Source organism: Mixophyes fleayi, chromosome 11 (genome assembly GCF_038048845.1).
Source record: "Mixophyes fleayi isolate aMixFle1 chromosome 11, aMixFle1.hap1, whole genome shotgun sequence".
Classification (NCBI taxonomy): Eukaryota; Metazoa; Chordata; class Amphibia; order Anura; family Limnodynastidae; genus Mixophyes; species Mixophyes fleayi.
Window position 1 is genome coordinate 96,587,724 of NC_134412.1, and position 18,270 is coordinate 96,605,993.

General features: G+C 42.7%; 1 protein-coding gene and 1 long non-coding RNA gene across 6 annotated transcripts in view; one reads left to right on the forward strand and one right to left on the reverse strand.

Moving 5' to 3' along the window:
* LOC142107229 (uncharacterized) overlaps positions 1-18,270 on the forward strand; it is a 341,539-nt gene that overhangs the window by 306,906 nt on the left and 16,363 nt on the right. The window lies entirely within an intron of this gene.
* The window catches only part of ETS1 (ETS proto-oncogene 1, transcription factor), a 223,620-nt gene that overhangs the window by 8,190 nt on the left and 197,160 nt on the right, over positions 1-18,270 (reverse strand). Inside the window, exons 1-5 of one of the 2 annotated variants that reach the window (XM_075190494.1) lie at positions 15,997-16,197; positions 2,792-2,911; positions 2,274-2,474; positions 1,471-1,548; positions 977-1,225 (exon numbers count right to left, since the gene is read on the reverse strand). In XM_075190494.1, the coding sequence (XP_075046595.1) occupies positions 977-1,225; positions 1,471-1,548; positions 2,274-2,474; positions 2,792-2,911; positions 15,997-16,078 (730 nt within the window). In that variant the 5' untranslated portion in view covers positions 16,079-16,197. Of the gene's footprint in view, positions 1-976; positions 1,226-1,470; positions 1,549-2,273; positions 2,475-2,791; positions 2,912-15,996; positions 16,198-18,270 lie in introns of those variants that run through there. The other variant, XM_075190493.1, reaches the window with a different exon arrangement.

Here is an 18,270-nt window from a genome sequence, read left to right on the forward strand (position 1 = left end):
GTTGAATTAGAAACTATGGTGGATATTATATTTTAGCTCTGCTGAGAAGGCCGTATGGCAAATCTTTCCCACATTAATAAATACCCAATGATAGAAATGTCTCTAAAAGCTTGTTATATCAAGATAACAGTTACCGTATGACTCACTGGACCCTGCTCACATGACCGGTCACTGATAATTGGTGCTAGTGGTTACATAGAGTTTACATTTCCAACATTTCTTGGAAAAACATAAGAGCTTTGTAGCAGCTTTTTCTCATTTCTGGGTTGTTGACAGCACAGAGTCAAATTATTATTTCCTCGTCCCAAAAAACACAACCAAGAGACCGAGCAACGTTCCTATAACGTTACAGTCCTTGTTTATTACTATAGGAGAGAAAATACTGCTAGTAGAATCAGTATTGTTACCGGACACCATTGGCCATTTCAGAACTTTTCCTTCAGTTTATTACTAGATACAAGTCCAGGGTGTGAGAGTCAGTAATGGACCCTCTGCACACTACGGACCCAGTGACATCGCAGCACAAGTGGAACACACTTTGGGCTGAATTTACAAAAGCTGAGATTGTGTCCATTGACAACTAATTCCGGGGTCATTTCTATAGTTTTCTACTCTCAAATATTTTACCAGTTCATTTATAAAAGTAAAATGTGCCCAAACAAGATTTTGGCAAAATAATCATGAATAGTTTTAAGTCTTATTAATGTAAGAAATTAAGATTCACATGACCGCCTTACATCCAATAAGGTGATGCCCTTATCAGCCAGGAACGATCACTCCTTCAGTGTCTCACAGATGACAAATATATGCAGATTTGAAAGCAAAAATGCAACATTTTGTCATCGTATAAAGCCAAGTCCAAGTTGTTGTTTTTTTTTTTTTTTTTTTTTTTTACTAGGCAATTCTCTCAAATCCAGGTACGTTTTTTTTTTGGGCAGTAAAACAGTACTTTAGTGAATGGAGCCCAGTATCTTACCTCGGCTGATCCGTCCCATGCACATGTTGTCCGGAGACACAACCTCCTGTTTGATAGTGAAGTAATCTCCCTGAAGAGAGTCCGGTTGTAAGGGGTCTCGCAGGAGCGGTGAGGGGTATTCTGTCTCATATTTCAAAGACAAGAGTTCCTCTGAGCTGATTGGATGGAGGGTCTGGTAGGATTCTGTGATAAAGCTGGGCTCCGAGAACTCGGAGGGTGGAACACACTGTGCGTGTTCTATTCCGTAACCTGCGATACATGACACATGCACATATCAAGTCACTTTTCTGTAAGCGTCATATGTAGTCTCTTTGTAAGCTCCACAGAGACTGCTGTAACTTATTATAATCTATATTCCCTAACACACACTACGGTTAATTTCGTCAAAAGCCAACTCCAGGCAGACAGGGCCCTGGTCACAATCAGCAGTACTGATCACCCATAATAAGTATTATATCTGTGCAGCATTCATTCAGGAACATAGATGTACTCACTGATAAAGTAGTCTGTGTTGTATCTGGACTCAGGGTAAGCTGGAGTGAGGTCATTAGTTTGGTAGAGTTTTGTGTCTTCTGCATCCAGAATAAAAGCAAAAAAGAAACACAATAGCCTTGTTTAGTTGTTTACACACAAGTAACATGTAATACACTGTGAAACAACATAGCGGCAAGAGGGACTCAGACCCCAGTATATATAGACGTTGATATAATGTTCCTGCGATGTATCAGAATACAAAGCCAGCAGCCAATCACTGCAGTGTAAGGTGCGAGGAGGATTCTCCTTCTGCCACATATTACACGCCCAGTACTCATGATACCACTTAGAAGGAGCCTTGGGGTGGAGCACGATTATCTAAATATCTGTCTGTAGCAGTAATATTAGACCAGAGCTTCCCAGGCCATAGTTTGCTGAAGGGATACACAAGAAATAATGTGGGTGAATAAATGCAAATCAAGATGAAATCCCTAACGTGGATGGTAGTGATCAGAGACCTCTGATGAAGGACAGCACTGGGGTGTAATTTTAGGAAGGGGCCGTTAAAATACCAGTACAAATAAATTTAACATGTACCCCGCCCCCTGCACACCGTGGAATTGGCCAGTTTGTGCCTCGTGTCTCACTGAGGCATCGGCTGCTAGTGAACAGATAGGCTGTATCTTATGAATATTGCTGCAACCCACAAATGGACACCCCATGGTGTGTAAATGATGATTTTATGTTAATTCCTCTTCAGTGACAGATGTTCATGGGGCAGTAATAGATTAACGGTTAGAAGTGAGATCTTGGTCCCCCTTACCTTTCTGCAGGATTTCTAGGTGTTCCCACAAGATGTCTCCCACAAAATCTGGTGCCAGTTCCAGAAAACACTCCTTCCCCATGGCGCACAGTGCAGCTCCACTCATGCGGAACTTCTGGAAGTCCACACCCTTCAGGGTGAATTCATTCACCGCCCAGGACACCCAGTCCCTAACATTAGCGTCCGTCCATTCGCGAGGGTCTAAGAGAGAGAGACATGAACTTTAAAACAGACCAAAAAAAATATTGAAAAATATTTTTTCAACATATTCACAACTAGAGAAAAAATCTAAACCGATGTTTGCACATTGTTTATTGGTTTTTAAACATTTTAGAAAAAAAAAAAAAATGAACTTTTTGCAAAGCAATTACACATGCAATACTTGTTAAACCAGTATAATAAACATATTATTGCTATAATATAAAGCAAATCAGATGCCTATACTCTCTAGATGCGGCGTTCACTTTTGATCATTTACGTTTGTTCTGTTAGTACAATAATGTAGCTTGGACCCTCACCGATGGGGATGCCCAGACGCTGTTGCTCCTTGCTGAAGCCGCTGAAGGTGGCACGGAGAGCCTGGGACATCATATCCTTACTACTGGGTGTCAGTAGCGGCACATCGCCACACTCCATATCTGTAGGGAACAGCAAGATTAGTGATGTCTGTGATCAGTTACATGATGGAGGAATATCCATGTATGAAATAGTGCTGGAGCCCCTCACACAGTTACAGCTCTGCACAGACTGCAGCTTGGATAGCGTGAAAACAGTTAGGGGGAATATCTGAGGAATAATGGTACCTTATGAATTATACAGATTTAATCTGGAAATGCCTATTGTGTCAGAGGGGCCTCTAGAGTCTGAATGTGTTCTATACGTTGTAGTGCAGGAATACAGCCTGTACACACTAGTCCCATGCTGTACTGGCAGCAGACTGAACGAGGGATGGCAAAATAAAGGTGACCTCTGTGGCTGACCTGTGTCCACTGGGTGACTGATAGAGGTCACGTGCCAACATCTCTCATCCATCAATCCCACGGAGCATTGACCTGTATGCCCAGAGACACTAAACTCCAACCAGATGTTACTGGGATATTCTGTATAAGAGGAGGGAAGTGTTGATATATAGATATGGAGTACAAAGAATGACAACATCTTTTCCTCCAAATCATACGCTAATGTGGAGATAACCATGTTCACTGTTTAGTAAATAGTGCGTGTTCCATTTTACCGAGTAAATTTTTCCTGACTGAATCAACTTTTAAACAATAGGTAAAGTAAAACAATAGGAAAGAGAATTGATATTAAAAATATATTTCCATAAGACATCATGGAACACACTATTTAGGATGTAAAAAAAATTTGAAGCGAGGGTTGGATCCTTATAAAATTATCCAATCATTTTAATAAAATGAATGGATAATTTTATAATTTTTTACTTATCTACCTTTACAGAATACTCCACACACAGAAATAGTGACAATGTTGATGTGTTTCAAATAGTTATCTGCACCATGGACATTCCCCTCAAACACCATTACAAACGCTTACATTAGTGGGTCCCCACTGACAGAATATATTATAGAACGTGTGGGGAGATCACTTATCAACTGATGAAATGAGTATAAAACTCGGCTACACTTCTAAAAAAAATTAAATTAAATTTCTCTCTCCAAGAACAGTCTTCTGCTGCGTCATGCGAAGCCAAAAGATCTTTGCCAAATTTCCAACTACTTCTAGAAAGAACATGACAAATCCAGATTTACCTCTAGGAATAATTATTTGGCAAATACGGACAAGTATCTCTGAGCCAAATCCAGAGTGATGCATCCTGAAATACTACACTGTATCGTGCCAATTATACAGGACTGTCCCTGGCGTCCGACCAACAGAAGATCTTGTGAAGTCATCTGGGACATTCCTACAGATTGTTCTGTTAGCAGATGTTAAAGGGTTAATATGCGTCTTCCAGATTGAGTGTGAGTATGTAGGTTTGTTTCTAAGAGTTACTACAATACAAGTGTACATCACTGAAACTGCAAACACGGCATCTGTACAAGATGTGTTCTACAAATTCATCCACAATATGGAAATATGCCACGAAAAGTGACATCTTCTGCTCCTCTGTCAGACTGTGACATCACAGCCTAGCATATCGCTCACTGAGTGACACAATATCACTCAGTGTGAGGTGACGTTATAGCACCTCCCTATCTTTGAGTCCCAGGCGAATGCCTAGTGGTAGGGCTGGTCCTGACTATGTTCTCATTTGTATAAGATTTTTACCTTTCCTGACAGTTTGACACATTGTAACTGATCCACAGGTTCCACTACAATACATACCAACTTACAGTCCTGAACAGTACAGGTTTTCCATATCTTCTTGTTGGAGCACAGGTGTATTCATTACGGACTGTGAGGACTGGGTTTGGAAGTACTATAATATGGGCACAATGTAGAGGAAATCCAGCTAGAAAGTGCAATTATCAACCTTGGTTGTGCTAAATGGGGAGAAACCATCCAAGCGGAGTTCTAAATCCGTGTAAAATACATCATCTGCTTTGTGTCTATGCGCTGGGTACACAATAAATTGCATTTACACCTTTTTATAGCAACATGGTCTGTCCTGCTGCAAATCTGCACCCTTTCCTCCAAAGCCCTGTGTGATTCTACTAAGATCCTGCTACATAATATAGAGCCTTTATATACACTATATCACCCCACGGCCCTGATTTAGGCAGAAGAGTCCCACGTTTCATGACCTTTGTCCCAAATCGGTAAGAGGAGTTATGTCCAGCTGAGTGATGCAGGTTTTAGGGAGGGGTAGGGGACCCCATCATCAGTCCCTTTCTAGCGTGACCAAGTCGCATGCGCTCTGTCCTGAATCCTCCATCATAGATGCACATGGATATAAAACTTTGCAGAATAGCATTTCACAGTTAATTATGTTGGCACAGATACACTTTTATTGTAGTCGTTTGTCTAACACTGCACAACGATGATTAAACCAGATGAATCTGTAATGGGCACTAGATGGCCCAAGCGGTTCTTATCTGCCATCTAATTCTATGTTTCTATACAACATATGAGCACACAACAAGTAATTGGACCATACAGTGAGGGGATAGGCCCTTGTAATGAAACATCAATAAATAAGAAAGCGTTACGGAACAAACCACCAATGAGAGGTCTCATCCTGATGGGCCTCGTACTTGGAAAATGGCCAAAGTTTAGGCAACTTGAAGACTGCACTTAATGGAAAACACAGACTTCCTACAGCATCAGAGCAGTGACTCACTGTGTCTTTAAAGCCTCCAGGGGGTTGCATTTTATCTGTACAAATATGCCACTGCTAGCAACACTTGGAATGTTGTGCTGTCCTTAATTAGCCCCTAAACAATGGTGGAGAAGGCTTAAGGACACTAACCCTGGATGATGAATGGACAATTGGGAGATAATCAGTGTAGATTGCGGAATCGGCAGCCTGATAAGGAGAAGTACAAGCGGCTGCTCTGTAGAGCACAGAACGGATAACGCTCAGAGGAGCTGTAGTACCATCTACTGACTATAATATCACAGGAAATAAATGCAAAACTGTAACCTTTCCCTAATTATAAACAGGAATATTGATTTTAAGAGCTGTTTATTTTACCTTTAAATGTTCAGTAAGACAAACAGACCTATGTGCCTGACTGTGACCTCACAGATTAATGCACCGCGACTGTTCATTTGGCCTCAATGAAAATAGTGGTCACTTTGTATTAAGAACCCTCCCACAATAAATGGCTTCCTTGAGCAGTTAGTGAAATAATGTATTAGAGAGAGAGAGAGAGAGAGAGAGAGATTACTCCCTTGTGGAGCCCATTATACTCACATTTTGTAAGACAACAAGGGGATTTAAATGTGGGTTTCACATCAGATTCAATTCTAAACTCACAGTATTGTAATAAAACTGTCCTCCCCTAAAAACACTAATAATGTCTACTACATTACTGTATTGTTACTGTACACCATGTGCTAACATGTGAGCAGTCAGGATCAGATTCCTGCAGGGGTCCCAGCTGACAGCCCCTCACACAAAAGCTCACAGGGGATTAGAAGATATTAGTGCGGATTATCACAGCACACAAATAGAGCCGAGCACTTCAGATAAAACACACAATAGACCAACACAATGGGAGAGTAACTGTCACAACCTGCACACGTGGAGAGGAGGATTCTGACCTCAACGCAGAGCACAGGTACCTGCACTGGCCATAGGTGCCCAGATATTACTGTGTGATATCCCTCCGCTTTCTATGATAAACACAGATTGGACAAATGCCTGGCATTGCCATATACGACCAAGATAGTAGTTCATCTTCTTGGCCTGTATAAAATGTATGGAACAGGTAATCCGGGTCTTTCACTAACCCCAAACCCTAACTCTGATCCTAAGAACTAAATATAAAATAAATAAAAAAATATTTGAAAATGATGGGCGCTGACATTCAGAGAGCGCTGTCTGTCCCCGGAGTACGACAGGGGCAGCGATACCAATTTTGTGTAATGATCTTATTTTTCATAGAATATGTCCGGATATCCTATAGTGTAGCCTGCAATCTACACTGTGCCTGTAACATATCCATTAAATATACACAGAACCTGGTAGTTCCTCACATTCTGTAAATATATGACCCTAAATCAGTGATGGGCAACCGGATACAATTCAGGGGCCACCAACAAGAACAATAATTTAATCAAAAAAAGAGAGACCTATCTGTAATAACATAGCAGCAGCATTATAAATAGAGCGCTAGGGAATTTGCTGGAACTATACAAATAAATGTTGATTGATTTGTTGATGATCTGCTACAAACTATCACAAACAATAAAGCAGGAAGGGAGCCGACAGCCAATCACTGCCCTAAACACAGAGTTATCACTATCACACCAGAGAGACCCAACTATATTTTTAGCAAGCCAAGGTTTCTGGATCATCTGCTAGTAAATAAGCCATTCCTATTCCAAACGGAACAGATTTCTGGGGACTAAAATTTGCATGGTAACATTTGGCTGTCGGTTAACAAGCATATTCTGACGCTCGGCCCCGTTCCCTGCTTTCTACAAAGCATTAATCTTAGTGAACAGCAGTGCTGCAGGTTTCAGCTATTGCAGATGGAAAAGAAAAACCACTCTCAGATAAACAACGTCTCCAATTTACAGTAAAGCCGCAAATTAAAGTGAGGTTTCTTCTGTCTTTCCCTGAAGGATCTGTAATTCCAGAACAGTAAAGGTTCATATAATGTGCCCAGTGAGGGGCCGTTTATTTCACTTGGAGCTATCGGATGGCCTGTAAAGTCATGGGGCCCACACGTAAAGCCAGTGCATGCTGCTAGTCTGCCCAGATGTGACAGGGTTAATGGCCATTCTTTCCCCACCTCCTATGGCTGAGTCATACCAGTGTAATGTGAGACCACCAGTTAGTCGTCACTGCTCCGTCCTCTGCAACTTCCAAATATTCCCACACTGCTGATTAACCTCCTCCCAGCCCGCCTTCCTCCTGCACACATGACATTTACACTCCTAAATGTGGGAACCAGATCGGAGGGCTCGTTGGGTAATGCGTAGCAGTAGTAGCGCAGCTGGGAAAGGGTTAAAGGGTCTTATTTATTCTTCTCTCACATGTGGCTTTGGGACAGGCAGATTGCAGCACCCACTAATTCCACTCCCAAGGACACATTTCTCACACCCCCAGCGGAGCCCTCTTTCATATGGAAGTCATTTCAGTTATAAGAGCGGCCCCTTCTCATAGCCCGGCTATGCTGCTCCCAGAGGGAATGTAGAGCATCTTCTCACAGACCCTCGTGTATTGTCGTTGTCCTACCTTGTCTCACGCGGGTATCGTGATATCCCCAACATATGGGGGAAAACTCCAAACAGAGGGCCATATTTAATAATTATCTGGTTTTAGCTCTATCACTTATCTGTCATCACAAAGAATGACAGATGATGACATTTAATAAACAAATCATGTAGGGACAGCACATGTGATGAGGCTGCTCCGGTGGTGACACTGAAGAACCTGAGTTCTGACCTACGGTCACGTGTGCAGTTGCCATTTGTGGAAAACAGAGCAGGAGAGAGCAGCGACACTGCCGGAGAGGGATCTTCAGATTCCTCTCTGACAGTCACCTCCACATAGCTGTAGTTGGCATTAGCCATTCAATCCTAAGCCTTTCAGAGCTTGATAAAACTGCCCAGACTGTAGTCCCCACTCCCCATTGAGTATTATGGGGACTGCAGTGTAATGCCTAATGCAGGAGATATGTGCTTTTCTTAATTTACGCATTTTTAAGTAAAATGTTCATTTATGTGGAAAAAAGCAGTTCCCGCAAAGTGAGGGCTTCACTTTAGGGCCTAATTCTGAACTAGACATAGGCACTCACTCAGGGGCGGATTGGGAACTTAAAGTGGCCCTGGAAAAAAATATTGAAGTGGCCTCATGTCGGCGGGACCAAAATAACTGTAGGTGGGGCCCACACAAAAGTAGGCGGGATTTCGAACTACAGGAATTTGGTTGTAGTAACATTTAGGAAAACCTAGATGTGATGACTTTACACACAGTGGGTCATCTCTAAAGCCATGCAGGGCAAATGTATAGTATACTATAGGCAGCCCCCCCTTAGTATAGTATACTAAGCCCCCCCCCCACTTACCTTCAGTTGCTCTGAGCAGCGTCTCTTCTCACATCAGGCAGACAGGAAGTGAAGTCAGACTTCCTGTCTGCCGAACAGCACCGTGGGAGCCTAGCAATTGGCTGCCTGTTGCTGCCCACTGAACACCAATATTTTAGATTGCTTTCCTGTACGGGAAAAATATGAGGTGGCCTCGTTAGGCCATTGGCCTACCGGGAAACTTCCCTGTAAGGTCTATGGCCAATCCGCCCCTGCACTCACCCCTCACCAGCAGGCCAGGCAAAGACACCATTATTGTCCCTGAAGAGATACACAACTTCTGACTGCAACAAACTGTACGAGCCACTTTTAGAAGACAGTTACTGAAACCTATAACTCACGACAGGAAAGGACAACTAGTAACATTCTAAGATATATAAGCAACAGTTGCAGCAGTATGTTAGATATAAAGATATTTTAAAACAGGGCATTTTTCCTAGGCATATCATGTTTCCTGTTGATAGGCCTATAAAACAGATTTATATATAATGTCACAGTTACTTAATGAAACACCAGTCGGGGCGGCTGGCCCCTATATGACAACTGCTCACCAGCTACACAAGAAAGAGGTCTGTGTGATAATCAGATGCTCCTGGATCACTGCTTTTATCCTAATAATGGACTTCGCTGGATGATTCAAATGTTAATTGATAGTATTGAAATATCAGAGGTGTGTGAGTAACTGTCAGACTAAATAGACAAGCTTGTAATGAATATTTCTCATTCTGCATCATCTCACTGTGAAACACGTGGGTGAGCAATGCATGTGCTCAGACTACAAGAAAGAAGCATTATACATACAGAACATATTATATTATCCCTACAGAACGCTCATGCAGTCTGTTCCATAGATAATAGGCCAGAACAATGTGGCAGCAGAATTGTAGGGGGGGGGCTGCCCTTGCTTTAGGTCTCCGCAACAAAATCAAGGATTCTTTTCAGTTCCTGGTCAGTTGTATTCTTTAATAAAGATGGGATTGGAAGTTGGGCCTGTGAATCTATGTGGTGATGTGCGTTATATGGAGGGGCCCATCAAAATTAGCCTCAGGGGTTTAACAAGTTAAATCTGGTCCTACCTGGCTAGAGCCAGAGACAGGTTATGGCATATGTATTATTCTGCATTGTGGCAGATACCTGCATCTAGTGAAACACAAGGCTTTACACATCACCAGCATCCAAACACTGCCAACATGGCAAAATAAGTGTCAGTTCTGCTACCCAGCTCTGTTTTTCTCTCACCGAGTGAAAAATGCTGAGAACAATCCACTGCAATGACTTCCTCACTAGACGTATATGAAGCTGATCCGTACAAAGCGTTAACATGAGTAGTAGTAGTCCTATTTAATAATGATCAGGTTTCTTTGTGTCAACACAACAAATGTTTGGCACCAGCATTTACCTTTCGCTCTGTGCTTGCCCTGAGGCACATTTGTGGCCCACAGTGTCAGAAGAGAATTGTACTTTAATAAATGGAAGAGTCCCTGGTGGCGTTGCTATGTATCTCTCACAACTTTGCATGATGTTTAATATGTGCTAGAGGTTTGTGATTAACTGGTGGAAGTGACCACTTAGAAGCCTGCAGCACAACCCATGTGACATCAGTGAGCACCACCGGAGGTGGTGACATGGACTGCTTATTACGGACCCTGCTGGCAGTATATTCTAGCAGCAGATTACTGGTCTTACTGTACTGCTGATTAATAAACCATCTCAGTAACTGTTGGCATATTACTGGGCATGAGTGTAGCTGTACATATATTAAATCAATACATATATATGATTAACCCCTACAGTGGCCATGACTGCTGCTGCTAGTGATACTGCTATACGTGTTACTGGGCATCACTTCCTACCACTGCCACATTCTGCACTGCCTGGTGGGTCACAAGTGCCCTAGAGAAGGCCCTCAGTGTGTCTTATGGTAAGTCATCATCATCAATTTATTTATATAGCGCCACTGATTTTGCAGCGCTGTAGAGAGAACTCATTCACATCAGTCCCTGCCCCATTGGAGCTTACAGTCTAAATTCCCTAACATACACACAGAGAGAGAAACTAGGGTCAATTTGATGGCAGCCAATACTATAATACTAGTATGTTTTTGGAGTGTGGGAGGAAACTGGAGCGGCCGGAGGAAACCCACGCAAACACGGGGAAAACATACAAACGCCACACAGATAAGACCATGGTCGGGAATCGAACTCATGACCCCAGTGCTGTGAGGCAGAAGTGCTAACCACTCAGCCACCGTGCTGCCCCCAGTCGAGGCCCTGAATCAGTTGCTGGGGCAAATATTAATTAAACATAAAATGCAATTTTGTATTTATATTTCTAGTGTGGCCCTTTATATGTGCCAGGGACGGCGTCTGAGGCTGATAATAGGGTTTCCCATCACAGATTTCAAATGCACATTTTTAATAGTTCGTGCAATGAAATTCAGAAGAGAATGTGTCTGAGTTGTGTGACCACACTGAAATGTGAATATGTGTTACACAGGAAACATAAAAGTGACCACACATCTGATTAGCTGATGATGATGACGACGGCAGAGGGACTGCCACTGACATGTTGCACACAGACAGACACACAGCCAGGCCTGCTGAGAGGTGTGAAAACCGTTACATGGGCTCCTAGGCTGCTCACTCAACCTGACCACAGTGCGTGCAGAGCAGGGTGACTGGGGTTATTGGGCTGAGAGGTAGAGCAGCACCAATTACACACCCACACACAGACTCACTCAAAGCCTTTTCTGCTGGTTGAGTGCACTTTATTGGACTGAGTGAGAGATCAACTAGAATTCGGGGAAGACACACAAAGCGTTAGGTTTAAATACACTATGCATCACATATTAGTCACTGCAGCAAATAAAACGTTTGGAGAGTTTTGTTGAACCCGTCACAAAGAATTCCTTCTTGGACCGTATTCAATCAGCACACAGTCCTTCTGAGGACACCCCCTATGTCACCTACTCGGCGGTGTGTAAAGTAATGTAGAATTCAGGAATCAGTCAGATCAATGACATCAATTAAAATGAATCCCAGTAGTTGGGAGTCGGTAATCAGTCTATAAGCGCAGTGGCTGGGAGCCAAGTTCTACAGAGGCAGAAACAGACCACACAACCTATGGCACTCATGGCTGTGTATGGACCTACATTTCCCAGCATGCTCTGAGCCTTCAGATGGAGCCACAGGTTGCAAAAATCTGATCTACATCAAAACACAAATGTAAACTTTTTTCCTAAACAGAGGTTTTAGTTTAGTGTTAAACTGAGCCAGAATCACACAATAAGCAATATATATATAACACATACCACACACATTTTTACCCAAAAGTCTGTTGGGTTAATTTTGTCAGATGCCAATTAACCTTAGTGTGTGTGGGGTAAGAATATAGATTGTAAGCTCTGCTGGGGAAGGGACTGATGTGAAGACATATTCTCTTTATATAGGACCTACATATTATGCAGCTCTTTAAATAACAGTTAATAATAATGTGTGACACACATAAAACAAACAATTGAGCACATAAAACAAACAATTGAGCAATCAGTTTGGAGGGTCCTACCAGAGAATATAGTTATTACATCATCAGAATTTAGAAAACCTGTCCAGCGTTTCCCAATAGTCATGTGTTTTCATCACACTCCCGCCCGCTCCCTGCGCTCAGCCAATGATCGCCGACTCTCCTCCACTCTGATCACCTCTTCCCACTCTAGAATCCAAGACTTCTCCCGCGCTGCCCCCCTACACTGGAACGACCTCCCTCGCTCCATCCGTCTCTCACCCAACCTGTGCTCCTTCAAACGGGCACTTAAAACTCACCTGTTCCTTAAGGCCTACCAACCATCCACTTAACCTCTCATCTCTTCTGTTTCTCCCCATGCCCCCTTTTTTCTCTCCCCTTTGCTCCACTGGCTCCCTTCTGTGCCTGATTTTGTTCACCCTCCCTTAGGATGTAAGCTCTTATGAGCAGGGCCCCTCTTTCCTCCTGTCTCCATACCTGTTCTTCTGCTCCGTCTCTACTGTATTTGCCTGCCTGGAGTTTCTGAAGTATTGGTATTTTATGTTTAATGTTCTGTACTGTTTTACCCTGTATGGTCTACGGTTTGTACTGTGTACGACGCTGCGGAAACCATGTGGCGCCTAACAAATAAATGATAATAATAATAATCACAGACAGCGATCTGAGCCCATGGGCCCTAAAGCTGCTCTAGCACCCAGTAAATGGTGGCCCTCCAACAGCCACAATATGCAATATAGAATTAACATAACCCTTTAAATGGCAGCAGAGGTGTGAGCAGGGGAGCCAATCACAAGCTGCAATCACGTGGCTTGTGATGCCACCACTGGCCAGGGATAAGGGCGGCACTGGGCCTCCCGCCAGGGTGGATGAACGTTTAGAAAAGATGATATTGGAGATAACTGGAGGAAGGTATTCTGCTGCACACAGTAGACTTCCGGTTTGTAATCCCATTGAAGGACAGTCTCTCATCAGCCTGTAACAGCTGATAAGAGAGAGAGCAATAACCATGACTCGGCTACACAGCATTTGTCGATATTACACATTGTATAAAGGTATGGGAACTTTTACATATATATCTAACTTATTATGTATCGTATTTATGTAGAGCAATTTGTTTATTGGGTTTAGGGGTCATGTGGTCTCAGTATATTACAACAATATAGAATAAAAGATTACAGACACGTTTGAGGCCAACGTTACCAGCGGAGGAGCCTCACAGTTCTATTATAAAAAGCCATACAGCAATCTTACACCTGTACTCATGGGAGAGATATTACAACAGGCTGGGGGGTCACCCATTTCCTGCCTCACAACTGTAGAAGCATAAAACAAAAGCCTGATTCAGCTGGCTAATGTCCAGAGCAGACAGTCTTTCCAAGGAGAAATATGCCACATAAATGGGATTCAATCATTTCAAAACAGAGATGAGTCACGTTCTATTTAAATCAAGATCCAAACAGTGCGGTAAAAGTGTGAAAATACAATCCAGCTCCCCTACCTCCAGCGAGCAGCTTATACACATACTCCATACAAGGATTTATCTTATTTCAATAAAAAGAACTGTCATCATCATCATCACCATTTATTTATATAACATTAACATTAACTGACATAACATCAACTCAACACAACTATTTTTTTCTGGTACAAAAATGCAGAATTTATTTCAAGATCTAACTAATGTCTGTGTGTTTATCTGCTGACACCACCTCCCTTTCTTGTTAAATAATTAAACATGGACAAAGAGAAGCAATCAGACCCTCTCATCACTTTGCTCTTATCTGCTCCCCAGGTCCTCACTTTAAACTCTCTTGTGTCAGATGTACTTGTAGCTGCACACTGGGCGAGGCTCAGATTAACTCTGATATACCCACAAGACCAGCAACAAAGAAGTCTAATACAAATAAAGAATGTTCATTAGCTAAAACGGACACACTGCTCAACCAGGGACCGATGCTGTTCTGGGGGCTCCTTACAGATTATTATATGATCTATCATTTAAAATGGGTTACATACAATAAGTATTGCTATAAACTAGTGTGGAGGGTTCTTATTCATTAGATTACCGATCTTTGCAAAGAACTACTTCATAACATATCAGAAATTACACATATATTACACTTAAGAGCCAGTTGGAAAAATAGAAGTACAGAAATTTAGCTACATGCCAGTCTATATACCACATGATCCCTATAACATAGGTGAACTGTACATATAATCATTCTGCCCTGCACAACAATCTCACTTACAAATCACATCATCCATACCTTCCTCTCAGGAGTGAATGATGAATGGGGCAAACAGACTGAAAGGTACATACAGTGACAGATAAGAGGCACAACATGCACAGCACAGGCACAATACAGTCTAGAGGGGAACCTGAAGTAACTCACATTAGACTCCTGTTCAGTTCTAAAAATAGCCACAGCTGACCTGTGCAGATGGCTGCAAGATTTATCAATGAAAAGATGACGTCTGCAGATTGTAATGCAACACAGACGAATCCCATGACCGAGCCTCAGACCAGGAATCCATGTAATAAAGCCCAGAGAAGAATCTGCTTCATAGATCAGTGCAGCGTCAGTCACTGGGTCCAGCTGGGTTCTGCTTCACCTTACAAAGTTTTAGAACATCCAATCGTGTTTTTATATTATACACAAAACACGTTATAGTGCAGTATGTACATTCCATAGGGGCAAATAAATCATTTAGCCCAGCCTTCCAGATGGTACAGGAAAAACTAGACAAGCTCAAACACTTGAAAAGTAGAGTAAGCAGCAGATGTGCTGCAGAACTTGATGGCAGTATGAGCCAAGAGGTTGTGCAGCAGCTGTACTCAGGCCCTGAACTGTACTCACAGTCCAGTAATGGCCATGTGTAGCTGTAGCCTGCCCTGACTGAAGCAAGGATCAGATAAGGGATCTCAGGCTATCACAGAGAAACTAATCAGATTACAGTAATCTCTTTATCTCTAGCCTTTCCCTGAAGGCACATTTACAGGACCAGCATCTCCTGAGATGTGCAAGTAACAGGCTGGCTGAGAATAACATTCATTTCATTGTAACAAAAACCCATTCACTGGTGTTGCAAGTGTGAGAACCTCCCGGCGACTATTACACTGCAGATACCCCAATACCTCTCAAAGGGCAATACTTGTATCCACTACAATCTCAATGAACAATGTGCCTCCAACTCACGTAGTGTGACAGCCTTGTTACTATTACCACAATGACACAAATCAGCCTTTTATCATTCTATTGTCCATCAATATACAATGTCCCGTTTCCATGATGCCCCGATAAATAAAGAGTTAAAATAGCAGAGCAATATAGTCTCTTGGCACAAACTATTTCAATGCATCAGATTAAAGTATTGGCCAGTTTAAGGGGTTCTTTCACCAGTGGGGCAATAGTGAACGGGAGTATCCCCACTAACCCCCCGTGTGCCGGCGGTGTCATCCAAAGAGCGCAGCGCGCACTTACCGCCGCAGGAGTACGTCTCATACTCCGCTTTCTCCGTTTTAATGATGGTGATGGTGGGTTTAATGTCTAGTGCAGCTTTCATGGCTGAGTCTGGCTGGTCCCGGGTCCTCCCTCCTCCTGGTCTATGAGCAGAGCGCTCAGCTGCCTCCTACCCTGTCTTTTGTTATCCTCCGCTCTGATCACTGTCCTGCCCGGGAGAGGAGCTGGGGGAAGAGGGTGGTCCTGAGCTGTGACAGCAACCAGGGGGCTGACTCACAGCAACGAATGGGAGCCCGGCCCAGTGCACGGCGTCTGACATCACACCCAGCACCACCGTGCAGCACTCGGTCACAGTCCATAATGCAGAAGTATAAAAGTGCAATTGGACATAGAGAGGGACATTAATAAAGATCAGGGTCAGTGAAACGCACCAGGAAGATATTGCCCGCTAGATGAGACTTAACTCGATCTGCTCTTCAGGACCATCTGCATTCTGGCAGATAGAGGGATTGGGGTTTATATTTCAAGTTGTAGAAACAAATTAGAAAACATAATGCATAAAAATTATTACAAAAAGCACACGGCAAATAACAGCCAAGATGTGATGTTAGAGGGAGGGTTAACTGGTATATTTATCTTTTGCAGTCTGCCTAATCACTACATCAGAAGTCTATTCACAACACTCCTGATGAAGCTTATTGCAAAACAGGTTGAGGAAATAGTTTTAATGTTATTTTACTTATACTTAATGTATAGCCCTGTGATTGTCAACACTCCCTTACTTACTTTAAAAAAAAGAAAAACAGTACTTTTAAAATATTTTTTGTTTTGTTTTTTTTAAAAAAAGATAGGTCTCCAGTGGGGCCTCAGGCCCCCCCAGGCAGGTCTGGGCAATTTGTAGCTGCCCCCCTCTTGGGGGCCCTGTATTTTTATCTATAATACATACAATATATATATATATATATATATTTTTATTACACACACACACACACACACACCTCATTTTATGAGGCTACTGTCATATTAACAATAACGGTACCAGCAAAAAAACATTCTGCTACACAGCAGTGCCCCGGTTCATAGTTCGTATCATGCCTCATAGCTGTGCCCCCAATTCATACTATTCTTAATGTTATAATATGCCACAGATACCACCAGAAAGTCACAGTGCCCCTCAATTTGCTGCTCTTACTTATCTTTGGAGATTCGTCCTCCAGAAACCCGGGAGCTGCTTTAGTAAAGTAGCTGGTGATGGCCAAAACTGAGCATCTGCGCATGCGCAGAAGCTTTGTTTCGGCCGTCATCAGCTACTTTACTGAAGCAGCTTCAGCGCCGGTGTGCCGGGGGTTGCGACCCCTGCTGTAGAAGGATGTAAACACCTATATGAAGGGTAATAGCACAGGGGTCCTATTCAATTTAAAAAAGTTTCTAAGACTTCCATCAATAGCACTAAGAGCCAAGGGTTTTTCCAAGGTACTGTGGGATTCCCAGATTTTGAACTAGGCATTCAACAAAGTTTCCAGCTCCTCCAAAATCCAGATTTATTATTTTACTTTAGTAGAAGTTACCTTCTCCTAATGTAACCTCGGTGACTCCCACTAGACTTTCAAGTTTCTAAGCACACTGATTGGGTCTATGTTTAGATACATTATCTAAGCCAAAGTTATTCTGCAGGACCAACCCCTTAGGTGGGTTGGAAATTAGGATCCAAATGAAATGTGGGTTTCCTGAAACGATACTTCTCTATTTCAGAGAACATAACCAAGAAGAGATCAGTCTTAATGCACAAGGCAAACAAATTATCAAGTGTAGCTCAAAGATTCCGGGATGCTGGGTCCTCCTTGATGCATAGACACCTTTTGGGAAATTAAAACGACATTGATCCATCCTAATTCTGAGGCAGGATTTGGAATTGTTTGGCTATGGTGTCTTGTCTGCGTTAAAAGGGTCTGATGAACCTGTCTGAGTCTCCCCAGCATCACTCAAAGAACTTTAAATTAACAATTTACAAAAGGCATGAAAAAAATGGATGAGAGTTGCTTTTTTTTACTACAAGAGAGGCCAAAACAAGGTGACTGCTGATAGTAGAAATGTGCACACAGGCAGAGATCAGAATCCAATCCAAGGAGATGCAAAACAGACCAACCTGGCAGAGGGTCTGGGTCACAAGCAATCAAACGTCAAATATGCTGGGTTGGTAACAGTAATTCAGTACCAGGTAGCTCCGATAACTGAGGTATAAATTGTGGTGTCCATGCAAGGTCACTGCCTGTGACTTGTTAGGAGAGAACTGCT